Source organism: Jaculus jaculus, chromosome 1, assembly GCF_020740685.1.
Source record: "Jaculus jaculus isolate mJacJac1 chromosome 1, mJacJac1.mat.Y.cur, whole genome shotgun sequence".
NCBI lineage: Eukaryota > Metazoa > Chordata > Mammalia > Rodentia > Dipodidae > Jaculus > Jaculus jaculus.
In genome coordinates, this window is record NC_059102.1 from 170,812,468 (window position 1) to 170,839,521 (window position 27,054).

Consider the following 27,054-nt stretch of genomic DNA (forward strand, 5'->3'; position numbering starts at 1 on the left):
TTATTTAAATGAATTAGAAAGATTAATATTCTATATGCTAGCAATATATTCATTATGATTAGCATCAAACATGAAACATTACTGCTAAAAATACCCAGCTGTCTCATAAATGCAAAAATATTAAATATTATTTATCTATATTTGATAGTAGCAAAACTAATACACTATGTTGAAATTAGATATAAGAAGTACAAGTTGATTATTAACAATAGAAAGCAATTTAATATAAGTAACTATAGTTAATTAAAGAAGGAAAATAATCTAAATATATATTACAAATACATCATATACATCTCAAAATATTTTTAGTAAAATCATGTTTATCTCTTTATGGGTTTATATTCATTGCACATTCTGATTGGCTTCATAAAGACATTTTTAATTTTGTAGAGATGAGAGTTGATCCCAGGACCTTGTGCATGCTGGGCAAATACTAAACCACTAAGTAATTTTCTTAGCCCATAAACACATTCAACTATATCATATGCACTGACCATAGTCACCCTCCTCTACCATATCCTTCCTTCCTCCCTTTCCCCTACTAGTCTCTTTTGTATTCCCTAAGAGTCTTGCTCTTGCTGCTACTTTTATATATTTATATGTAATTTTATGTATATATACAAAATCTAGGAAACACATATGAAAGAAAACACAATATTTAGCTTTCCAAGCCTGGTTTATTTCACTTAATGTAATAATTTCCAATTTCCTGCAAATGACATAAAAGCATTCTATTTCATTCTCTTCTATGGCTGAATAATACTTGGATGTATATGTATATTTTCTTTATTCATTCACCTATTAATGACTTGTGACTTAGCTATAGTGAATAGTTCTCAATAAACATGGATATGCAAGCCTTTCTCTAACATACTGACATACATTCCCTAGGGCATATCCCCGAGTGGTATATCTGAACTTCCATGCTCATTTTCATAGTGGCTGCACTATTTTACATTCCATAACCGATGTATAAGAGGCTCCTTTCCTTACCTACTTGGCCCCATTTACTTTCTTACTGAGCACTATGGTGACAGGATGAAGTAGAATCTCAGGGCACCTTTGATCTTCACCTCCCTAACAGGTATATATTTTGAACTTATTTTTATATATTTATTATCCATTCATTTCAAATATTTTTAGTTATTTATTTGCAATCAGAGCGAAGAGAGACAGAGAGAATGGGCACTGCAGGGCCTACAGCCAGAATACCATGAAAGAACTCTAGATTCATGTGCCACTTTGTGCATGTGGCTTTATGTAGGACCTGGGGAACCAAATCTGAATCATTAGGCTTTTCAGGCAGAGATCTGACTACACAAAAATCTAATTTTTTGTAGTAAAGTAACATTTTAAAAGCTAAATGAGAACTAGAAGACTGAGAAGAAAACATATCTATTTATAAATATATATGTACATATAAATATGTATGACATACAACTTACAGAATTTATATATACATCATATATGCAACAAAGAGTTAATACCCATAATACAAAACCACTCATAACTCAAAGTTGAAGGCAAGAGTAAAAAAAAGAGAGAGAGAGATTCCAGGCATGGTGGCACATGCCTTTAATCACAGCACTTGGGAGGCAGAGATAGGAGGATCTCTGTGAGTGAGTTCAACGCCACCCTAAGACTATAGATGAATTCCAGGTCAGCCTGAGCTAGAGTGAGACCCTACCTCTAAAAACCAAAATTTTTTTACAAAGAGAGAAAGACAATAGTAAAAATAGTCAATGGATAAGAACAAATCCACAGAAAATATGGTATACCTTCCAGTGAATTGTTGGCCAGGGAGATCACTGATACCCCCAAAACATCACAGGCCACTGCCAAGCCTCTTGGTTTCCTACCAGGAATAGATGGTAAGACCCTTTTGCTGAAGGCTCCCCATACTTTGGTTGCAAGGTCACTGAGAAATCCTGCTGGAGCTGAGCTGAAAACCTCCTCCATGTAGACCAGCTGACTGAAAGCTGGGAAAAGCTATTCTGCATGCAGTTCAATGGGAGAGAGAAAAATCACCAGTGGAGATACTCAACAGTGGACACTGCAAGCCTTAAATTTGGCTAGCCAGGCCAAATGAGTGAACAGGTGCAATAGTGGCATATCTGTTATGGGGGAAATCAACCACTCTCTAATTGGACTAGAGGTCTGCTCCATTAGAGGGAATGTATCCCTGATACTGAAAACCTACAACAGGGATAGTCATGAGCCCTAAGGGTGTAACATCTGCTGGTGTCTGGCTAAATGTATATAATATACTATGCTCACCAAACTGCCCAGTAAGTACTTCTCTTAATGTTCATATCCATATATTAATGTTACTCTCACTTTTAGTTAGAGACCTTCTCTTTTCAGATGGCAGTGACCTTGGGATGACTCAGAAAGCACCATGGTGCTGAGAAGTGACAGAAGAGTACTCAGCCCTGAAATATGTCCATCACATCTTCCAATACTCAGGATACATAGTGGAATGAGTGGTGGGAAGAATGTAAGAGCCAGAAGAAGGGTAGGACTCCTTACAACATGCTCCTCCAGACACAAAATGGCCTGGATATCCATGACCTCACAGTGCCTGACACTACCTACACAAGACCATCATAATAGGAGGAAAAGATCATGACATAAAAATAAAAGAGAGTGAGAGGAGGAGGAGATATGATGGACAGAGGAGTTTCAAAGGGGAAAATGGAGGGAGGGAGGGAATTACCATGGGTTATTTTCTACCATTATGAAAGTTGTTAATAAAAAAAATAATTAAGACTCCATCCCAAAACTCCTGAAGGTGATTAACTACTATAGCAAAGTAGCAGGATACAAAATCAATGCACAAAAATCGGTAGCATTTCTGTATGCAAATGACAAAGACACAGAAAAAGAAATAAAGGGCATAGTCAAATTTTCAATAGCAACAAAAACAATAAAATACCTTGGAAAAACGTTAACCAAGGAAGTAAAAGATCTATACAACGAAAATATAAAAACTCTCAAAAAAGAAATTGAGGAGGACTTGAAAAGATGGAAAGACCTCCTATGCTCCTGGATAGGCAGAATTAACATTGTGAAGATGACAATCCTACCAAAGGCACTATATAGATTTAACGCAATTCCAATTAAAATCCCTACAGTGTTCTTCACAGAGATAGAAAAAATGATCTCAAATTTCATATGGAAAGGTAGAAGCCCTCGCATATCCATACATATCCTCAGCAAAAGAAATACCTCTGGTGGCATCACCATACCCGATATAAAGCTATATTACAAAGCCATAGTAATAAAAACAGCATGGTACTGGCATAAAAACAGGAGTATAGACCAATGGAATAGACTTGAGGACCCGGATTTTGGGTCAAGCAACTATAGCTACTTGATATTCAACAAAGGCCCAAACAATATAGACTGGAAAAAAGATAGCATCTTCAACAAATGGTGCTGGACAAACTGGATAACCACATGCAGGAAACTAAAACTTGATCCACACATTTCACCATGCACAACACTCAAATCCAAATGGATCAAAGACCTCAACATAAGACCAGAAACTCGAAAACTACTGGAAGAAAATTTAGGAACTACTTTCCATGATATAGGAATGGAAAAAGACTTCCTGAATAAAACCTCAGTGGCTCAAGTTCTTAAACAGTCACTCAACCATTGGGATCATATGAAGCTGAAGAGTTTCTTTACAGACAAGCATATAATAAGCAAAGCCAATAGAATACCCACAGAATGGGAGAAAATATTTGCAGGTTATCCAACTGATAGAGGCCTAATCTCTAGAATTTACAAAGAACTCAAAAGTCTAAACAATAAGAAGACAAATACCCCACTCACAAAATGGGGCACAGAGTTAAACAGGCAATTCACAGAGGAAGAGATACAAATGGCAAACACACACCTAAGAAAATGTTCATCATCCCTAATCATCAGAGAAATGCAAATTAAAACAACTATGAGATTCCACCTTACCCCAATAAGGATAGCCAACATCAAAAGGTCAAATGAAAATAAATGCTGGTGAGGATGTGGAGAAGCAGGGACACTCATTCACTCTTGGTGGGAATGCAGGATGGTACAACCACTTTGGAAAGCAATATGGAGACTCCTGAAAAAGCTGGCTATAGAAATACCAACAGACCCAGTTATACCATTACTGGGCATCTACCCTAAAACCTTCAAACCAAAAGCCAGAGAGATTTGCTCAACCATGTTTGTAGCGGCTCAATTCGTAATAGCTAAAAGCTGGAACCAACCCAGATGTCCATCATTAGAAGAATGGATAACAAAGATGTGGTATATCTACACAATGGAATTCTATACAGCAGTAAGAAAAAACGACATAAAGAAATTTGAGGAAAAATGGTTGAACCTGGAACAGATCATTCTCAGCAAACTTACCCAATCACAGAAAAAAAAATCAACACATAGTCTCACTCATCTGCAACACCTAACCTGAATCTGCCCAAGATGCCTTACATACCCAGCAAGCACCTCATGGACTATACGATAAGATGGATGGGAGGGTGGGGAGGGAATCAAAGGGTGGAAAACAGTAATCCGGACACAAACGGCGATGGTACAATAAAATTCTACTTCCTAAAAGACAGACCAAATGGCTGAACCTTCACTAGACCCTTACAGGAAACACCTGAACTACAAGACACTGGAGAGAGTAGGATCAAAACTGACCTAAATCTTCTACATCTTCCCTCCCTCCCTCTCCCCTTCTCCCCTCTATCTCTCTCCTCTCTAACTCTTGTATATTAGTTATCTTTTTCCTCAATTTCTTAGTGGACACTGACCTGTAACCCCCAGTTCCAGCTTGGGCCTACCATCCACAATGAGCTTTTGATCAGAGAAACCTACAATGTTTCCCAAAACAATGACAGACTTCTGTCAGAGTACTTGATGACCCACCAAAGGCCAGTGGTAAGACACTATTGCTGAAGACTCCATACATAGCTGACGTGTAAAATGGAATGACATGGCCGGAAGCCAGGAGAGAGTCAGTCCCCAGACAGTCAGCTTGTCTAGTGCCAGAAGGCGCTACATAGGCGACTGGGGGAAATGACCAATATCTGTCCAAGCAACACATTGTTTAACCTAATTAGCAACAAATAACCGGATGTGATGCCCACACAAGTGCAATAGTGGTACACAGCCATGGTGAGGAATCAATTGCTCTTGATTTGGCTAACTGATCCACTCAGTGGTACTAGACCCATAGCTGGAGCTGGGAAATAAGTCAGAACCATACCCAAACACAAGCCCACTCTTCAATATCAAGCTACCATCAATCACAGGGTATAAGAGGGCCTAAATCTACCATACTGTCTATCAAAAAAGTAAGTCTTATCTCAATTTTCCGGGTGCTAACTTACTCTCCATTGGAGAATCTGCTTCTCTTTTCCAGATAGATGCAGATCCTAAGAACAGAGCTGCCCCAACATACCTCAAAAGGGTCCCAACTGAAACTAAGGACAACTGGCGAAATAAGCAAGGGTGATGTTTTCCTGTGAACCGGATACCAGCACAAAGGGGAAGGAGATCAATGCAGAGAAAAATCAACTCCTACCAAAGCAGAGAGCCAGAGCCTCAGAGGCCCCCAACACCTCAGCACTGAAGCAGACCAAAAATGAACCCAACATGGCTCAGGGAAATTTTGCGGAAGAGTGGGTGGAAAGAATGTCAGAGTCACATGTTGGGTCATGATTTGCAGAGACATTTATCATACCAATAACTGGGGGCTAACTCCACAATGCACGACCCATTTTCAATAACAAAGAGGGTCTAATGGGAGGGGGTAGATCACAGATGAGCCTAAATAATGGTACCAAACTGCCTGTATTTACTGAAAAGAAAACTAATAAATTAAATTAAAAAAAAAAAAAATCACAGGTCAGAATCCTAATTTCTAAAAATTTCAGGTATCCACTCAAATTCAAACTGGAACAATGTGTAATCTGAATTAGCAAAAGCAGAATTCCAAACTGCTTGCACTGTATGAATCGTGTGATGTCATTGCAGATATCAATCTGTTAATAAAAATCTCCTGAGAAATAAAAAGATAATAATAATTAAAAACTTTAAAGGTAAATGCTTATTCAATTTTGTTTTTATTATATATAAACACAAAATGATATGCAGTAATAGGGTATCATATGATGTTTCAATGTATGTACAAATTGTGTAATGTTTAAACCAAGTGTCAAACAAATATATTTCTGCAGATCCTAACTTTTAATGTCTGTTTGTAAGTGAATGAGTGAGGGTGAGTATAGACTGTGAATAGAGATAGAAGATCACAAGAGGGATACCAGAAATCATAGAAGAGGTGGAACAAAAGAAAAATGTAGTAGAAAAGTGGAAAGGAAGAGATGGCAGGGGGAGGGCAGAGGGAGGACGGAGAGGGGGAAAGAGGCAGGGAAGAGAAGGAGCTAGTGAAACAAAAACAAATTGTTTAACTACAACATAATGAAACATAACTCTTTGTAGGCTTATAAATTTATCTTTATAATGGAAGGATCAGTAAACTATAGCTGATTGGCTAAATCTGGTCACTACCTGTTTTTATAATTATAATGTTACTGGAGAAAAATATTAAAGGATCTTTTATTATACTTTTGTGAGATGTGTGGTAAGTAACCATTATTTTTTGTCAATCTGTACCATACCAGAACTCCTTACTCCTATTGTATCTGTAAATTAGTAGCATCGATTTACCTTTTCTCATTACATCATGCCCCCTGTTTTCTCTAGCCTTGCTGAACAATATGTTGCACTTACCTTGTCCTTGTTGGTACAAAGTAGCCAGCCAACTCAGTCCATGGGAGGAAGGAGTTTATTTTGGCTTACAGTCGTGAGGGAAAACTCCATGATGGAAGGGGAAAGCATGGCAGAGCACAGGCTGGCCATCACCTCCTAACCAACATCAGATGAACAGCAGCAGCAGGAGATTATGCCGAACACTGGTAAGGAGAAGCTGGCTATAAAACCCATAACTCCCCATCACCGCCACCAAAACAACAATCTCCTTCAGGAGGCTCCAATTCCTAAATTGCCACTAGCCAAGGACTCAGCATTCAGAACACATGAGTTTGTGGGGGGCACATCTAATTCAGACCACACACTTGTTTTAGGTATCTATGTTAGCTAGATACATACAAAGTGAATGAAAATATATAGAACAACTTAAGTTCTTCATTGTTTGTAAGTAGAAATTTGAGAAGAAAACTGATTCCTTATGTATAAGAATACATGAATTGTAGTACATTATACAGCAAAAATAAAATGAAGTACAAAAAAAAGTACTCTTATGAAAAGCTAACCTCAATGGCGTTCAGAGAGAGGGAAAAGAATTACAAAAAACACGAGTATACTTAGCTTTGGTAGAAAAGATTGTCCATGCATCACAAACATTAGCATTGTGGGGACTTGATAGTAATGAAAAGTACACTGGCTTTCTATCACATGCACTAATTTAAATCATTTACAGACAGTACAACTTCTTTCCCCTGTACCTGGGATTTTCTGACACTCCCACCTTCACCAGCTCTGGGTGCATGATGTACCTTACCAAGCCCAGGAATGTATAGGAGAAAGTGACAGGACAATCTAGACCTGATGAGAAACTTCATCTTCTATCCTCATATGATGATCCAGAGTGTGACCCCACAATGAGATCTTCTAAATTTCATGTAAGTTCTTAGTTTGCTAATTCTACACAAGGCAAAGAATTATGGGGTCAGTAGTTCTGAGCCTTACTCAAGTTGATATATACAATTCAGGATAGCAAAATGTTGCTTAGTCATCCCTGTTTGCAAGACTATATAAAGAATATTCAGGTGCACAGACTTTCCCATCATAACCAGAGCATCCCAAGCAAATTTCCTGGGACTGAAGGATTCAGTGTAAGCTAAAGAAGGTGCAATGATGGGCTAATGGGCAGAGAGTTAATTCCTCTACTGCAACCTCCATAAAATGGACTGGCAATAGATAGGCATGTGATAAGTACATAAAACTAGATAGTGATAAATAGACAATGCTAGATAGATGATAGAAAAATGTGGAAAGGTCAATATAGATAGTAGGTAGATAGATAATAGAGACAGCACCTACATAGATAAATAGATGACAGATGATAGATAATGTTAAATAGATGATTGATATATGATAGATAAATTATGGAAAGATAGACAGATAGTAATAGGTGATAGATAATGATAGATAGCCAAAGAGAGAGATAATGAGATTGACCTACCTTACTATCACACCCAATGATTAGTTAGGCATTCAGGACTTTATGGTCTGAAACCCTGAACTAGAGTAAATCTAACTGTGTCTTAACACTTTAATAAGCAACTACTACAAGCACAACCCAGTAAGATCAGGACAATAAAAAGTTCATGTCTTTGAGGAATGTCCTGAATCACGAAGATAAACTATACAAGTCAGTCAATGGGTGAGCTAAGGATAACAAAATGTAAAATGAGCCAGGTGTGGGGGCTCATGCCATTAACCCCTGAGGAAGGAGAGTGTGGTAGATTAAATGCATGTTCCCCATTGACCCCAGCATAACAATTAGACTTTTAATTTTGATCTTCAGCCACTTGGCTGGAGAAGTTATAACTGGGGGTAGATCCTAGAGCCCAGCTCTATGGTGTTACTGGCAGCAGATCTGAATTCAAACCTAAAGGTATGCAGGGAATGTTTGAGCTCTGGGGGTTCCTTCCCACTGCTATTCTATTCTTGCTGCTTTTTGGTTTTGCTGGCTGCTGGTGGTTTTTCTCTGTGCTTGGATCTTTGAAAGGTGGCCAGCTTCTTTCCCATAGATGGAACTTCCCCATGGATCTGTAAACTTGAAAGAAACCCCTTCCTCCCATAAGCTGTGGTTGGATGCTCATCCCACCATCATGAAGCTGTCTACAACAGAGAGTCACTGTAAATTTAAGGACAGCCTGGACTACAGAGTGAAATCCCAGGTCAATGAGGTCCTGCCTCCAAAAAGAAACTTTAAAAGAAACTAAAATGATTGATGGAAGAGATAAGTCTGAGTCTCAGGGCCAGCTGCCAAAGAGAGGACTGAGCATAACTTGTGTGGCTGACATTCTTGCCTTATCATACAGAACCAGGATGATCACCCCTTGAAGGAGCCTATAAACCAAGCATTTTCAATGAAGATAGTATCTCCACTAATGCCCCAAATTAATTCCACAGATGTGGGAGAGGTAAAAGAGGGAATCCGAGATATGGTAATATTATATGGCTTTCCAAAGTCCCAGATAAAATCATATTCCAAGCATTTAATTTCATGAAGGTAGTGGAAAGGATTGAAGATAAAAGATTTCAAAATTTTGTAAATGTAGTATCCATACAATAATAAAAAATTAGGGCTGGAGAGATAACTTAGCAATTAAGGAATTTGCTTACAAAGCCTAAGGACACAGTTTCAATTCCCCAGGATCCATGTAAGACACATGCACAAGGTGGTGCATGTGTCTGGAGTTTGTTCAAAGTGGCTGGAAGCCCTGTTGTCTCCATTCTCTCTCCTTTTCTCTCTCTTCCCCTCTCTTTCCTTCCCTCTCTCTCTCCCTCCCTCCCTCTCTCCCTCTCCCTCTCCCTCCCTCTCTCTCTCTCTCTCTCTCTCTCTCTCTCTCTCTCTCTCTCTCTCTTTTGCTCTCTCTCTCTCTCCCTTTCAAAGATAAAATTTCGTGTCTCCAGGTTGATCTTGTGTTTTCTCTCCTCAGATTTTCATTCTCACAGGAAAATAAAGTTACCACACTGTACCATACAATCTGTAAATAATGATAGTTCTGAGAAGATCAGAGTAGTAAAAAAGGTGGGCTATATTGGACACAACCTTGTACTACCTCTTTCATTCTTATAATACCAACCACCTGTCACATTCTGCTACTTCTCCCCAAGCCCTCTAAACTAGTTAACATTAAACCTGTGTTCCCAAACAAAATTTCTATTCTCTTCTGGACTCAAAGTAACAGCCATACTGAAGAGCCTGGTGCTTGGCTACCTGTGTGGCCACCAAGGGGTAAATAATGAAACCTGAAAATTCAAGGAAGACCACATGGAGTGAACCTTTACTAGAAAAGAAGAAATGAGAGGAAGAAAGAGCAAATAAACATATATACAAAGAGAGAGGGAGATCAATTTCTTCACTCCATGTAGTGCTCTAAATGTGCTTTCTTCTTCCACAGCAAGCAAATGCTGAGTAAGCAGAGCTGATGAGTCATCTCTGGTGTTTACATACTTGTCATGAACACTATTCTTTTACTTATTTATTTATTTATTTTACTTATTCAAGAGAGAGAAAGAAGTAGATAGAGAGAATGGGCACACCTGGGCCTTCAGCAGCTGCAAACAAACTCCAGATGCATGCGCCACCTTGTGCATCTGGCTTCTATGGGTCCTGGAGAATCGAACTTGGGTCCTTTGGCTTTGCAGACTGGCACTTTAACTGGTAAGCCATACCTCCAGCCAATGAACACTATTCTTGAATGAATACATTGCACTACATTACTTAATACTTATCTCTACCTCAGCTACCTATATTCCTCTTCCTAACTTCCCTGAGGTCTGTCTTTCAAATAAAAATAGCAAAACTTGGGACTGGAGAGATGGCTTGGCAGTTAAGACACTTTCCTGTAAAGTCAAAGGACCCACATTCAATTGCCGAGGACCCACATAAGCCAGATGCACAAGATGGCACATGGGTCTGTAGTTCATTTTTAAAGGCTGGAGGCCCTGGCATGCCCATTCTCGCTCTCTCTCTCTCTCTCTCTCTCTCTCTCTCTCTCTCTTATAGATAGATGACAGATGACTGATAGATAGGTGATAGATAGACAGATGATAGGTAGATAGCCTTTTTTTCTCCATCATCTTATTATCTGAAACATTAACCATGAACATAAGTAATCAAATACATACCATGTCTATAGTTAATCCAAAGATTGAGTTCATTCCCGGTGAGGAGGGCATTAATGTCCTTTTAGTGAGAAATTACTTCATCATATATAAGCATATGTAAGCACTTGGAGAGTAATATTCATTTTGTCCATGCATTCTCCCTTATTCTTGTCCATAGCAGGCTGTTATTCCAGGCTTCTTAGTGTATTCAGAACCCCTCAATATTATTTCTATGTTTCTTGTATATAAGCACAAGCTTTATTTCTTTCCTTCAAATTTAAGAGTGTTGGATACTGAATCACTGCGACTCCACACTTTCTCCCCCTATATCCTTTCAAAAGCACCCAGGCCATTGCTGAGGCATCTCATTGGAGTTATAATCACTAGGAAAGCAATTTAATTCTCTAGGTATTTACTAAGTATTCTCATTTACTAGGCACTAGGCAAAAACAAAGAAAAGACTCTCAAAATGTTTTTATCTCACTGGGAACATAAAACACACAGTCAACAATTCATTTGCTCAAAATAGTAATAACCAACCAAGTTACAAGGAGGAAATCTCAGCATAGGAAGACCTGAGACCAAACAAGGAAGAGAAAGGCAGAGATCAATCTATTCCCTATTTACTTCACTCAGACTCACGGGTGAAGATAGCTGTTTGTCTTGAAGAAAACACTTCAGGGATCTTGTCTCTAAGGACTTAACAGAGTTAAATGTCCTATGTGATCTCAGAGTGATCACTCCACTAACTCGGAGGGAGCCTATTCCGGAGAAGTCCAGGAGAGCTGCTCTCAGTCCCCTCCTCTGAACTGCTGTCCAGGAAAGCTTTTCAGTCTACATTTGATAACTCCTGTGATTTTATCATCATTCAGAGGTAAGGATTTTAGAATTCAATTCTGGGGTTTTAACCAGCTAGACAGTCACCTCAGAGAGTACCATCTGCAACTATCCTGGTGGCTGGGAGATGTAGGACAGGCAGGAAGACTGGATTCAAAGCTGTTTCTTGAAAATACGCAAGTCCACATTCTAGTCAAGCACAAACCAGCCAGGGCTTGGTTAACCAAGGGGCCCACTCATGCTGGCCTGTATCTTGGGTGCAGGTCCCTGTTAGTTCTTTGTCCCATTTCAGATTGTCATGGGGCCTCCCTTCTGCATACGCTTCCTCAGAAGTAGAGTTCTCCATCTTTGTCCATTTCCACCCTTTCAGTCCCAGTGGTGGTAATCTATTGTTTTCTGGCCTGTCTGTAGAAAGAAGAGCCCTTTGAAAAACAGTGACTTTGGACTAGAGGGTGATAGAGGCAGTAAGGAGAGGGAAAGATGAAGGGAGGGAGAGGAGGAGAGGGAAATAAAAGAGAAGAAAGGCAGGGACCAATATAACATCACCCCTTGGCTCGCTGGCTAATCTTTCAGTAAGTCACAAGGAAAATAATCCTAGTCCAATTCCTCTTTCCCGTCTCTAGCTTTTTGACTATTTATGATTTCGATAAGCTTTATTCTTGGAGATTTATTTCCAGATTTTAACAAGTTAAACCCAGTCCAATATAAAACTTTCATTTCAAAAGTATGTGATATTCCCTGTCTTGAGGACCTATGCTATGTGTGACTAGGGGTGGTAAAGCAGGAAGTTGGAGGCTTTTCTTCTTTCTTTAACCTCAGATCACCCAGATCACTGCTGCTTCTGTCTTTGTTGCTCTTCCATTGGTCATCCTGCATTAATCTATTTTACTGGTTCAAGGAAACAAGCGTATGGGGGAAAGCAAGAGTGTTCAAGGCTTGCCAGAAAGCTCTAGAAATGGGGCCCTCATATATAATGGCAGGAATGAGACAATTTGGGAGTTTTTAAAGAGCCCCCCTTTCAGAGACTGTCCAATGGTGCAGTACCTTAACAAGGGAAATGAAGTCTGAAGTCTCTCTATTACTTCTTTCATAAAAGAGCTGTCCCATGGCTATCACTACTGCAGCCTTCTCCACCATACCAGGCTGATTCCTAGTCGGAGTCCCAACAAAGTGGCTTTAGTACAACCACCACCTGAAGCAGTCATATTTTGCCCCCCATGAGTGAGGATATAGGCTTTCCCTACCACCCTTCACTTTTTCTCCCATGTTTCTGCCACAGTGAGCCTTCCAACTTCAGAAGTGCGAAGTCACCCAAATCTTTAACCATGTGTTTCCCCTAAAGTTTCTTTGGTTACCCAACAAAGCTGAAAATGTAGTTCATGCTGCTCATTCTTTCAATCACCCTCCACATGCTGTTTTTTTGGAGTCCTCCTGTGCTAACTTTGGTGGAAAGTAGCATGCACACAATAGTTGTCTCACATAAGGATTCTTAAACCTTGGTTTCTACTTCTTCAGATTGTTCACTTATGATCCATCAAATCTCTGTCTCCTTAGATTTAAAGGATGAATGGAGAGAGTGTCTTGACACCCACAACATTCATTGTAAGTAGTGAATGCAGAGGTGGCTACTATCTTTATATTACAGAGTACACTTCTCAGGTTTCATGGTCATAATTCTACTAGAGTTTAAAGCATGTTTATTTACAAGAAACTATCACTCCCTGTTTTCTTGCTAAGGCATTTTCTAAGTCTATGCATTGCAAAGACAATTCCCTATAAAGTGTCTCTTCTACTTAAAAAAGAAGAAGGAACTTCATTCACTTCTCAACATAAAGTAAGTGCCATGTCAGAAATGTGCAACTGAATGGTACCATTTGGGGTTTTCTTTTCAGAGTATGAAGTTTGTGTTCCTTTCCTCAGACTAACAGAAGTATGCATCAAGGAAACCAAAGCACTGTCTCTGAATTCATCCTCCTAGGCCTCTCCACCCAGGCTGAGAAGCAGAACCTCCTCTTTGGGCTCTTCCTGAGTATGTACCTGGTCACTGTGTTTGGGAATGGGCTCATCATTCTGGCCATTGCCTTGGACGCACACCTTCACACACCCATGTATCTATTCCTTGCCAATCTATCCTTTGCTGATATCTTATCCTCTTCTACCTCAATTCCTAAAATGCTGGTGAATATTCTGACCAAGAGTCAATCCATCTCCTATGTGAGCTGCCTCATACAAATGTACTTTTCCATTGTGTTTGTTGTTGTTGACAATTTTCTCTTGGGGGTAATGGCCTATGACCGCTTTGTGGCTATCTGCCACCCTCTGAACTATACAATTGTCATGCACCCCAAGTTCTGCATCTCACTCACCATCATCCCATGGGTCCTTAGCAACATTGTTGCTCTGACACACACTCTTATGGCCAATCAACTGGTCTTCTGTGGCGACAACACCATCCCGCACTTCTTCTGTGACTTGGCTCCCCTGCTCAAACTGTCCTGCTCAAATGCAATGATCAATGAAGTTTTAAAGTTTGCTGTGGGCTTATCAGTCATCACCTTCCCTTTTGCCCTCATCCTCTTCTCCTATGTCAGCATTGTCAGAGCAGTTCTGAGGATTTCATCCACAGAGGGAAAATGGAAAGCCTTCTCCACCTGTGGCTCGCACCTGACAGTTGTGTTGCTCTTCTATGGGACCATTGTGGGGGTTTACTTTTTCCCTTCGTCCACTCACCCTGAGGACACAGACAAGATCGGTGCAGTACTATTCACTGTTGTGACACCCATGATGAACCCCTTCATCTATAGCCTGAGGAACAAGGACATGAAAGGTGCTCTGAGAAAGCTCATCAATAAAAAACCGTTCCTCCCTTTGATGCCATGAACATCTGATTCCCTTTGATCTACATAACCAGATGAATGTCTCAGTCCAGAATCTGAAGCACAGTTGTGATGGTTTAACTTTTGATAAACTTTTTAATAACTGCCTCATAATCCCACCTCTGAGGAGTTAATGCTTTTCTACACAGCCCTGGGGAAACAAGAGTGCTAGTCCCCACAGTAAATTAGAACAACATAAATCCTTTTACTTCAGACATAGTATGATTTTTTTGTGTGACTTAGACAATAACAGGTGCAAGCAGAGTCTACAGTCTAGCTTTTGTATTTTGGCCGCAGTTATTTTTTAACTTTTCTATTGACAACTTCCATAAACCATGATAATTCCCTCCCCTCCCCCACTGCCCCTTCACAAATCCACTCTCTATCATATCCCCTCCCTCTCTCCAATAGTGTCTTTTTTATTTTGATGTCATCAATTTTTCCTCCTCTTATGAGGGTCTTGTGAAGTTATTGCCAGGCACTGTGAAGTCATGAATATCAAGGCCAATTTCTGTTGGGACAAATCACTGTAAGCAGTCTAACCCTTCCTTTAGCTCTTACACTCTTTCTGCCTCTTCTTCCTCAATGGACACTGAGCCTCGGACAACACAATAGAAATATTTCAGTTCTGAATACTCCTCTGTCACTTCTCAGCACTGTGGTGCTGAAGGCAATTATTATTAATCCTTTATTTAACCCACAATTATCTAGGTCAGCTTTTCCTAAAGTTTGTATTACTAAGCTTCTGTGTTGCATAATTGTATATTCCTACTTCCGAATAATTTGGGACAATTCAGAGTTAAATGAAGCAAGATATTATTTACTGGACAACATCTCAGAGGCTTTGCTACAGTAAATCTAAAAGAGTAATAGTGTATGCACCACTTCTCCAAACTAAATTTGTTCAGTCATGCAGAACCTGATTTGTCACAGAGTGGGTCATGGAATGCATCATGTACAGAAGAAATTTGGGGAAAAGTGATTCTAGGTGACTTTAATTACTTTTATGGAAAACCAAAGCAGCATGTGTATTACAGGATGAAATTCTGATTCTGTCCTCAAGTAGTTATAAAAAATTTAAACATATCAACCTACTTCTTGAGGCTATTTTCTCTTATATGAAATGAAGCTATTGGTCTAGACCATTTTTTCCCTAAGACTATGAATCAGAATTATTTGGGGGTAGGGGACAACCTTTTCAAAATTGTAATCCTGAAACTCTACAACTGCTTAACCAGCTGCAGTAATCTTGAGGTCAGAATGACAACAATACACCGTAGATCAATTTTATTAAAATTTAGAAAGGTTACAAGACAGCTACACAGTACCCATGGTGAGAGTAAAGTGGATGGGTCTTTGTAACATCCTAGTCATTCTCACTTTGGATGTGCATGGCCAAGAGAGAGTGCTGAGTGTCTGTGGACCACCTCAGGCCAGAGACACTCAGCTCAGGATTTCCTTAGATATCACATCTCACACGTGTGTGACTAGCACCCATTTTCTGGTACAACTGCATCTCAGCAAATATAGAAAATATAGATTGATCATCAATGAGAGATTGATTACAAGGGGGCTTTTAGGCTTCTCTGAGACTTAAGGCAACAAACCAGATTTTACTACTATCTTCCAAATCCCACCCTAGATGGGCTGTCTCGGCCTCTCCAGGAATCAAGTGCTTATGTTTTAGAAATACACATGATTATCCTTAGATGTGGCTATACTGGTTGTACTCTCTTCCTATATTACTCTACAGGAGGATGGAAGCTTGGTTTGAATATAAAATGTCAACCATAGACTCATGCGGCTGAATACTTAATCTCCAGTTGGTGGCGCTGCTTAGGAAGGTCGTGGAAACTAGGAAATGGGTCCTTGTTAAAGGAAGGGCGTTACTGGGGGGCTGGAGCACGTGTTACAGCCCAGCCCCACTTCCTGCTCTTCTCCTGCTACTTCCTCCCTGCTGGCATGAGGTGTGAGGCCACCTTCCAGCTCCTGCCATGCGTTTCCTGTCACGTGAAATGTCTCTTCAAAACTGCAAGCAGAAAATAAACCCTTTCCTTCCTTATGCTGCTTCTGGTCAGCTATTTTGTCCCAGAAATGAGAATATAACTGACAGAAAGCTGTAGCTCCATCTGCAGTAGTAAAAAGAAGATTGATTTGGCCAGAAATGTAGCTGCATGCAATTTGGGAGTTTGCCTGAGAAAGTGAATTAGAAATAGAGTAACATCCAATGCCACTGACTAAAGAAACAGCAGCACACATTTGTGCCCAGATGTTTGCATTTCCCTAAATCATTCTCCAATTTGTCTGTTTCAACAAACAGCCTTTGAGAACCTCCTATTTGTCAATTTGTGGATATGTCCCTGAAATCCTTGACCTCAGTGCACTCCCAAACTAAAGAGAGAAAGTAAATACAAGTTTAAACTATTTTTAGTATTATAAGGAGGATTTCTTAGATTGGCCTCCAGGATATACTCTGGCAGTCCAATAATGGCTGGTTGCAAGATGGAGAGTCCGAGTGCCTGGTAACTACTCTGTCCACGGAGCTATACGCCTCAGAAGCCCCAGTCTGTCACTGAAGGCCTAGAGAATTTCTGAAGAGCCAGTGGTCTTCAGTTCACATTGTAAAGCTGAAGAAACTGGGTTCCAATGTCCATGACATGCAGCAGCAACAGGATAGAAGCATGAACCAGCAAGTAGCAAGGGCAGCTAGGCAAATGATCTTATATAATTCTTTACATATTTTCTAAGAGTTAATTAGTAAAGGCAACATTTGATCAGCTATTACTGTCCTTAATTAAGGAAGCATAAAAATTATGTGCAAAATTTAGTCAACTAAACTTTATGCTGTTCTTGGTCTTTTGAATTAGCTATGCCTGAGAAAAGCCAGTTGATGGTCCTTGGTCATCTAGTTATGATTAACATAAATGTAAGAGGAGAGCTTGAAAAGACCAAATACATTTCTATAGAAATGATCTGTAGTTCTCGCTTCGGCAGCACATATACTAAAATTGGAACGATATAGAGAAGATTAGCATGGCCCCTGCGCAAAGATGACACGCAAATTCGTGAAGTGTTCCATATTTAAAAAAGAAAACAAAAGAAATGACCTGTAAAACCTAATATATAAAATGGTAGCAATATTCATGTGTTTTACCACAGAACAAAAAAAAATTTTGAGTACTTAACAACAGTGAAAAGGAAATAAGGTAATGCTGTTTTCTTGGCTCTTATTTCACAGTGAATGAGGCAATGAACACATGTAAGTGATGAATATAATATGAGGTAATAAACCTGTAGAAGAAGGAAAAGCAGGTGATAGGGATAGATTCAGGGTGTTAGGATATTTTAGGTAAGAAGGCTCAGGAGTGAGGGTATACTTCTCTTCGGTTTTGGAGCATTTAACTGAATAAAATGAGGAAGTAAAGAAAAAATCTGGAGACATTGCAAGGAAAAGGAGCAGAGTATTTAAACATGTTTATATGAAAACAAGTTTTAGGTTTGGAATGTTGAAGTAGGAAGTAGGTAAGAATAAGGCAGAGTGGGCAAGAAGAGATGGATGAGACTAGAGCGGAGTAAGTGGGGAGAGAGGGGTAAGACTAGGAGAGAGTGACTGAGGAGAGAGGGGTAAGACTAGGAGAGAGTGATTGAGGAGAGAGGGGTAAGACTAGGAGAGAGTGATTGAGGAGAGAGGGGTAAGACTAGGAGAGAGTGACCGAGGAGAGAGGGGTAAGACTAGGAGGGAGTGATTGAGGAGAGAGGTAAGACTAGGAGAGAGTGACCGAGGAGAAAGGGGTAAGACTAGGAGAGAGTGACCGAGGAGAGAGGTAAGACTAGGAGAGAGTGATTGAGGCGAGAGGGGTAAGACTAGGAGAGAGTGACCGAGGAGAGAGGGGTAAGACTAGGAGAGAGTGACCGAGGAGAGAGGGGTAAGACTAGGAGAGAGTGACCGAGGAGAGAGGGGTAAGACTAGGAGAGAGTGACCGAGGAGAGAGGGGTAAGACTAGGAGAGAGTGACCGAGGAGAGAGGGGTAAGACTAGGAGAGAGTGACCGAGGAGAGAGGGGTAAGACTAGGAGAGAGTGATTGAGGAGAGAGGTAAGACTAGGAGAGAGTGACCGAGGAGAGAGGGGTAAGACTAGGAGAGAGTGATTGAGGAGAGAGAGGTAAGACTAGGAGAGAGTGACCGAGGAGAGAGGGGTAAGACTAGGAGAGAGTGATTGAGGAGAGAGGGGTAAGACTAGGAGAGAGTGACTGAGGAGAGAGGGGTAAGACTAGGAGAGAGTGATTGAGGAGAGAGAGGTAAGACTAGGAGAGAGTGACCGAGGAGAGAGGGGTAAGACTAGGAGAGAGTGATTGAGGAGAGAGAGGTAAGACTAGGAGAGAGTGACCGAGGAGAGAGGGGTAAGACTAGGAGAGAGTGATTGAGGAGAGAGAGGTAAGACTAGGAGAGAGTGACTGAGGAGAGAGGGGTAAGACTAGGAGAGAGTGACTGAGGAGAGATGGTAAGACTAGGAGAGACTGACTGAGGAGAGAGGGGTAAGACTAGGAGAGAGTGACTGAGGAGAGAGAGGTAAGACTAGGAGAGAGTGACCGAGGAGAGAGGGGTAAGACTAGGAGAGAGTGACTGAGGAGAGAGGGGTAAGACTAGGAGAGAGTGACTGAGGAGAGAGGGGTAAGACTAGGAGAGAGTGACTGAGGAGAGAGGGGTAAGACTAGGAGAGAGTGATTGAGGAGAGAGGGGTAAGACTAGGAGAGAGTGACCGAGGAGAGAGGGGTAAGACTAGGAGAGAGTGACCGAGGAGAGAGGGGTAAGACTAGGAGAGAGTGACCGAGGAGAGAGGTAAGACTAGGAGAGAGTGATTGAGGAGAGAGGGGTAAGACTAGGAGAGAGTGATTGAGGGGAGATGGGTAAGTACAAGAGAGTGATTGAGGGGAGATGGGTAAGAGTAAGAGAGAGTGATTGCGGAGAGATGGTAAGACTAAGAGAGAAGGAGCAAGAAGAAATGGGTAGGATTAGGACAGAAGAAGCGAAGCAAAGTAAGTACAGCTGGGGAGGTAGTTAGGAACCCATCCAGTTTAATTTTGTGGGTCATATCAACAAACTTTGTTGTGCTTAAATAGTTTAACTATTTAAATCATAAAACTACCTGAACAGTAATTAGAAAGAGAGCATGACAAAGCTCTCTGGATCCAAATACTTAAGAACAAAAAAGTTTTGAGAGGTCCAATGAGACAGTTGTGAGTTTAGGGTCACTATGGGCCACATAGTGAAACCCTGTCTCAAAAAGAATAGAAATAAAAGTGAGACAGGGGTTCTGTGCAAGCATGAGTATGTGAGTTTAGAACCCATGTTCATGTAACGCTGTACCAGTGTCCACGGAGAGATGACCTGATGGATCCCTGGAAGCCTGCTGACCAGCTCGCCTGGTGTATACAGTAGTGCACAAGGAGTGAACCTGTATCAAGGATGGTTGATGGTGAGGACACACCTGCGGTTATTCTCTGATCTCCAGGAGTGTGCCGCGGCCCACATGAGCTTGCACACGCAAAAGAAAAAAGTAGGAAAAGAAAGAGATCTGAAAGAAGAGGTACTATTAGGGAAGAGGATCAAAAGAAGAGATGGGTAAGAGAAGGTGAAGTGTGGTGAACATGATCAAAGCAAGAGGCAAGCATGTACTGAAATGTCATAGTGTAATCCGTAAATGCGTACAACTAATGACCTCAATAACTATTACCTAAAAGCTAAAAGTACTATAAATACAAACACATTATAGAGTTTTACATATGTATATACTTAAGTAATTTCATAATAAACAGTATTAATAGCAAGTCTTTATTCTCTCAAAAAAAAAAAAAAAGACCAAATTTAAGTCCAGAGATGGAGCCACACTGGTGAAATAATGATTTCTGACAAGTGTACAAAGACAACTCGGTGGAAGTCATCACATTGCATGCCACAAATATGCATAGTCTTTGTTTTTCAACTAAATAGTTTACATGAACAACAGATTTAAATAGAAATTTCTCCAAAGAAGACTCACAAATGATATATGAAAAGATGTTTATCATTAGTATTCTCCAGGGAGTTGCAAATCAAAACTATCAAAATGGGGCTGGACAGATTTCTTAATGGTTAAAGCACTTACCTGCAAAGCCTAAGGACCTGGGTTTGATTCCCCAGTACCTATGTAAAGACAGATGCACAAAGTGACACATGTGTCTGGAGTTCATTTACAGTGGCTAGAGGCACTGGCACATACTTATTCTCCTTCCTTCTCTCTCTCTTCTTCTCCCTCTCTCTTTTATAAGTAAATAAAATATGTTTTCAAAAACAAAATACCAAAAGCCATCACTTCATTCCTGATAAGACAGCTATTTAAGAAACAGGAAAGAAGCCAGATATGGTGGCACATGCCTTTAATCCCAGCTCTCAGGAAGCTGAGGTAGGAGGGTAACCATGAGTTCAAGGCCACCCTTAGACTACACAGTGAATTCTAGTTCAGCCTGGATTACAGTGAGACTCTCCCTCAAAAAAAAAAAAAAAGAAAGAAACAAGAAAGAGATAAATGTTTTTCATTATATAGAGAAGGTACACATTTTTTGGTGGGAAGACAATACAGTAGTTATACTTTGGAAACAATATGGAGATTCTGGGGCTCACCCTAATGCCCACATAAAACAAGACACAAAGTGACACACACATCTGTGATCCATCATGACTACAGCAAGGGAAGACAGAACCAAGAGAATCTGGAAACTCACAAGAAGACAGCCTGCATCAAAAGAAGGTGGAAAGAGGAGACATACCCTGTGGTTGTCCTCTGACCTCTACAATTGTAACATGGCATAGATCTGCCCACACTCACTCACATGCAAATAAACACATCATGCACACACATAAAAAGACAAAGAATACTTAAACTGTACATTTTAAATTTGTAGTTTATTTCTTGTGAATTAAATCTTACTAAAGTCATTTTAAAGTCTTACAAAATCAGAACATATTTCAGACATCCTGTAAGTAATATGATACAATTGATAGGTGGTTAGAATAAAAATAAGGACACATGCACATATATATACATATATCACATTATGTGTGTGTGTGTGTGTGTGTGTGATTCAATATTTTTAAAAGCTAGTAAGAAATAACAATGTTTAGTACATGCAAAATAATTTTGAATTCTTTAAGTAATTAAGATTTGAAAAGACTGAAAGGCCATATAGGTGACATACCATGTAGGTGACACCATAGTAATTAGCTATTTATGAAGGAAGCTCTGACCATAAAGACATTGTGGAAGGCCTTTGGAAGGCAATAGTTCTTCAAAGCCAGTTTTGCTCTCAAAGGAACTGAAAATTCCCCTGGGTCTTACTCATTGTTCTACAAGACAATCAAGGTAAGTTCCATGAACTCCACATTTACAACACTGCTTAAAGTGCACCCACCTCAACCCACTTCAACCAAACACTGATACCAGGACTGCAACTGAAGCCCAGATACCACTGAAGAAATTTATAAAAATATGAGCCATTGGAAAAAAAAAAAGGGAGGATAGTGTAAAAGAGCAGATATCCCATGAGTACACACTTGAGAGGAAGAAAGACCTCACTTCAGAAATTCCTCATCTGCCATCTTACTGCTATTTAACTTGAGCAAGTCAAAGAACCTTTCTGGACATTTGCTTGTTTGGGGGCTCTTTTTCTTTTGCTAAGTGAGGTCAATAACAATTACTTTTGATTATAGTTGTTTGGAAGATGCAAATAAATGATTCATGTAAAGCTTTTAGCATAGCAGCTTGCATGTAACAAGCGTGCATTACCTTAAAAGATAAGTTGAATAATTATTAATGAGTTTCCAGTTAATTCTGGAAATAACTGCAAACAAAGCTAAACTGGGCCAAGAAGGGCTGTCCAAGATAGCTCTGAACTAAAGAGGCCCACTGTGGCCCCTGGTCAGATCATTTTGTCCTTGAGTCTGGATGATCATTACAATAGCACATTAATAGTGATAGAACTTACTAAGTGCCTTCCCATTCTCCATTTCCCCATGTTATCTTGTGATTAAATTTTATGTGCTTCAGTGCATATAAGCATCAGGATTGTTTCACAAAGGAGACATAGATTGGAATTTATCAGCTTCTTAGAAACCATGGATCAAACAACTACAAACTGGAGACATCAAGGTCAAATTCTGAAATTTTCTACAACAAAAGCAGCTCTAGTACCCACTCCAGATGCTGATGTGATCACAAAATACTTGCACGGCAGTTAACATTTGGGAAGGGCCACAAGGATACACTCTGTGATTTTGGTTTAGTAGTTTTTAAGTGATTTGTGCAAAGATAGGAACAAAAGCTGGTTCACGAACTCCAATCTCTTGGCCACCAGTGCAATGTTTCCTTACTTATTTCCTCAATGTGCCCCATTCAAGTCTTTTATGAAATACTTTCAACATGTCCTTGATGGAAAAGTTCTTAGAGTTTGAAAGCTGCTGTTTGTTTAACCCACACACCTCATTTTCTCATGTACAACCACATGGGCACACACATACAGAGTCATATTACCTTACAAAATAGCAATATTTGTGGACTATAAAAGTAGCATGGTGCTGGAGAGATGGCTTAGCTGTTAAGGTGCTTCCCTCACAGCCTAAGGACCCATATTCCATCTCTCTCCAGATCCTATGTAAGCCAGACACACAAAGGTGAGGCAAGTACAAAGTTGCACATGCCCACTAGGTGGCACAAGCATCTGGAGTTCGATTGCAGTGGCTGAGGCTCTGGTGAGCCAATTCTCTCTCTCTTTCTTTAAAAGAAAAAGTGAGCATGGTTGACTTCCTTCTGCCTCCACAGGTTAGACTTTTACTTTTTTCCTAAATTGGATAAAAAGAAAACAGAAAAGTACATTAACAATAAACTCCAGGTGGAGTGGTTCGAGAAGGAAGTATTAACTCATAGCTAGACAAAAGAAATGGCAATTAAGAGCTCTACCTCTGGCTGAGGAGAAGCCCCATCCTACTACTTAGCTTGGAGAATTACTTTCACTAAGCCTTAAGTGCCTTGTCCAGTTATAAAGCAAGAATCACAACAGAACATCCCATAACAATAGCTTTAGGTAAGATAATTATTTTAGCAAACTTCCTGTGACTGCTGGTAATAATCCCAAACAAATGTGAGATGTTATGTTACTATATCATTCCAAAAACACGGAAAAATAAGAAGGCAAGTTTTAAAATCATTAATGATGGGGCTTGGAAAAATTCCTCTGAATAGAAACAGTAGCTGGATTTGTGAGGAGCTTTGTGATATTTTTCCAATATTTTTGGGTACCCACCACGTACTTCTTGCTCTGGGGAATGCAGTGGACCCACCAAAGACTAGTAAATAAGGCAACCATGGTGCTTGCCCACTCACACATTGGATCCTGAAAAATATAATCCCATTGATTTGGTCAATCCATTTGACAATTAAGAAACTAGGACTGAAGATGCTGGAAGTTAAAGGTGGACGTTGGAGCCTGGGAATGATTCATTCATTCAATAATTATGCACCAAATGTTCTTTCTGTGCCAGATGTTTTGCTAAGCACAGAATATTTAAAAATTGGTCCCATGTTGTCTACTTTCTAGTTGACAGGATCAGACAGTAACAAACAAATAAGCATTGAATCTTTCATATGATGACAAGTATTATGCCAAAAACTATGTCAGAAAGCAGAAGTGGGGAGTTTGAGTGTAAATGTAGGAAGGCCTTCCCACCCAGTAATCTTTGAGAAAAGTTAAAACAGATGAGCAAACTAAGGGATAGCATCTTTTCCAAAGGTCCTTCTAAGGCTTTTCAGAAACTTTCAATCTCTTCAGGGACTTCATGAAAGCCTCCTTTACTTCCTTATTCCTCAGGCTATAGATAAGGGGGTTCATCATGGGAGTCACAACTGTGTAGAGCACAGACACCACACGGTCCCCCTCTGAAGACTGGCCGGCGTTATCCCTCAGGTACATGAAGATGAGGGTGCCAAAGAAGAGAGCAACAGCAGTGAGGTGGGAGGCGCAGGTAGAGAAGGTCTTGGCCCGGCCTCCAGCAGAACGGATCCGCATGATGGCCGCGATGATGAACAGGTAGGACACTGAGATCACCAAGATGCAAGCAGGCATGACAAAAATGGCAAAGACGATGATCACCACTTCCTGCGTGTAGCTGTCTCCACAAGTGAGTTTTAGCAGAGGAGGGAGGTCACAGAAAATGAAGTTGATCTCATTGCTTCCGCAGAAGGAGAGCGTGAAGGCTGTGACAGTTCGAACGGAGGCACTGGAAAACCCGGCCGCGTAGGCCGCAGCTGCCAAGCCCGAGCGGGCCTTCTCCGTCATGATGGTGGCGTAGAGCAAAGGTTGGCACACGGCCACATAGCGGTCGTAGGCCATGATTGCCAAGAGATAGCAGTCAATGGAAGCAAAGAAGGTGAAGAGAAAGAACTGGGCAGCGCAGCGAGCATGGGAGATGGTGGCACCATGTTCCCACAGCACAGCCAGCATCTGGGGGACGATGACAGAGGAGTAGCAGATGTCCACGAAGGAAAGGTGGCTGAGGAAGAAGTACATCGGGGTGTGGAGCTGGCGGTTCTTGCGGATCAGGATCATCATGACTGAGTTCCCCAGCAGAGTGGAAAGGTAGAAACTCAAAAATAACAGAAAGAGAGGAAGCCCCCACTCGGGATGTTCAGTGAAGGCAGTGAGGAAGAACTCAGTCACCAAGGTGTAATTCCTCCCAGCCATCCATCTAGCAGTTCACCTGTGAAGACCGAGGAAGATGGAGGTGAGAGGAACCCTGGACAGACGTTCAAGTCATTTCAAGTGATAAAGTCCAAATTGTGTGTCTGACACGTAGTCACTTAACTTCAATAAACTTTACAATCTAAGGAAGCCATAGGCAAATATAGTGGTCACTCTAACATAAGATAAAGAGCTATGAATTTTCTACTATCATTGGAATAGAGAGCAAGTGATTCTCTGACTTACAAGTCAGATCTTGCATTTACAGCTGCCTAGCCTCCACCCCCCCCCATTAAATGTTTGATGCTTCACTGATTACTTAACCTTCTGAACTTCATTTCCTTAATCTGCCAAAACAGCAGAATAATATCCACCTGCTTATGAAATAATACATAGATTAAACCAATGGGAAAGTATATTGGAAAACTAAAGGATTCCACATGTATACAGCCACTTAAATTTTTAACTGAACATTTTAGGGAATAAAAATTTAAATTCTGTGAACAAAAGCACATCAACCAAAACATCCACTATCAGTCAGCTCTGCTTGTATGAATATTTCTGTTCTCATAATAGGAATGCATAACAAAAGCTTCTGTCCTAATTAAAGATGGCTGCCTAATTAAGGCTCTACATAGATAAGCATATAAGCACACACTAACCTTGGAACCAAAAAAGTAAACATAAGCTTCTCTTGGTCCCTAACACAGTCTCATAAGCATTGTTTGGTTATTCTTAGCACCTCTAATAAAAGCAGTATTTGGGACATAAACAGCATCCAAACTTAAAAACAGAAAGAAGCTGGAGCATCTTTGCACTCTGATGTTGTGGAGTGATATTGGAGGCGTCTGACCTAATGGATCTGGATTCCTTGACGAAATTCTAAAACTAGGTCGTAAAGGAAGGCTTTGAACATTTGCATACTAAGTGCAACAGCAGCCAGACCAATTCTGAGCTGATCCATTACTATTAATAACAAAGAAATTAGTCCTGCAAGCCATGAGCTGAGCATGAGCTGTCCTTACCTGAAGTCCCCTGGGATGGTACCTTCCTCATTGCCCCTCTGTTTCCCCTGACTGGGGCCTGACAATCCAGAGGAAGCCTGAGACCCAGCTCACCAATGCCATGCCTGTGAGCCTGGCACTCACTTGTCTCCTCTGTGCTTGGTTGCCTTGTCTTTGCTCACACTCAACAATCATGAAGCACGTGCCCATAGTCATAGCACATTGGTTGAGACAGGGTCATTGTCACTTCCTTTATGTCTTATTCCTGCTTCTAGGAGTTTCCCTATCACCTCTCATTCTTGACAGAGCAAGAATTCTCACACTAATTTCCTGTGAATTTCTTTCAGGCAAACTCCAAGATAGCAGATCTTGTGGTCCCGCATGTTTCCCTGAGTTCTGATCCAGCCCTTCTGCATAGAGATGCTGCTGTGTGTCTTATATTTATTGGTCAGGCACTGCACTCTTGTTAATTAGTTCCTGAGCTCACTCTCCAGGGGAAGGTGATTTTGTGACTTTCTAACAAGGGGTCTAATTGCTTTAAAGGTTTCTCTTTAATTTCAAACTCCCAAAACCCAATGTCACGGCTTCCTATACAGCAGCTTGACATGAGACTGGTTCCTGGTCTTGCCTTCATCCTACTTA

General features: G+C 40.6%; 2 protein-coding genes and 1 non-coding gene across 3 annotated transcripts; 2 read left to right on the plus strand and 1 right to left on the minus strand.

The window, feature by feature from the left end:
* The first annotated feature begins 13,662 nt into the window (after nucleotides 1–13,662).
* LOC101599696 (olfactory receptor 1S1-like) lies at nucleotides 13,663–17,165 on the plus strand. Its single transcript, XM_004667599.3, has 2 exons — nucleotides 13,663–14,621; nucleotides 17,093–17,165. Exons 1-2 carry the CDS (start codon nucleotides 13,696–13,698, stop codon nucleotides 17,163–17,165), a joined length of 999 nt encoding a protein of 332 aa, XP_004667656.2. The 5' UTR covers nucleotides 13,663–13,695.
* Nucleotides 17,166–17,617: 452 nt separating this feature from the next.
* On the plus strand, nucleotides 17,618–17,724 carry LOC123458169. Its single transcript, XR_006635467.1, has one exon. It is a non-coding gene; the product is annotated as a U6 spliceosomal RNA (small nuclear RNA).
* Nucleotides 17,725–24,466: 6,742 nt separating this feature from the next.
* Nucleotides 24,467–25,411, minus strand: LOC101596461 (olfactory receptor 9Q2). Its single transcript, XM_004667715.2, has one exon. The coding sequence runs from the start codon at nucleotides 25,409–25,411 to the stop codon at nucleotides 24,467–24,469; it is 945 nt and encodes a 314-aa protein (XP_004667772.2).
* Nucleotides 25,412–27,054: the final 1,643 nt, after the last annotated feature.

What these genes read in the sequence shown, in the direction of transcription:
- LOC101599696 (XM_004667599.3), top strand. Translation starts at nt 13,696, where the DNA reads ATGCATCAAGGAAACCAAAGCACTGTCTCTGAATTCATCCTCCTAGGC. An exon ending in AAGCTCATCAATAAAAAACC is followed by an intron (nt 14,622 to 17,092) that starts GTTCCTCCCTTT and finishes AGGATTTCTTAG; the next exon opens with ATTGGCCTCCAGGATATACT.
- LOC101596461 (XM_004667715.2), bottom strand. Translation starts at nt 25,411, where the DNA reads ATGGCTGGGAGGAATTACACCTTGGTGACTGAGTTCTTCCTCACTGCC.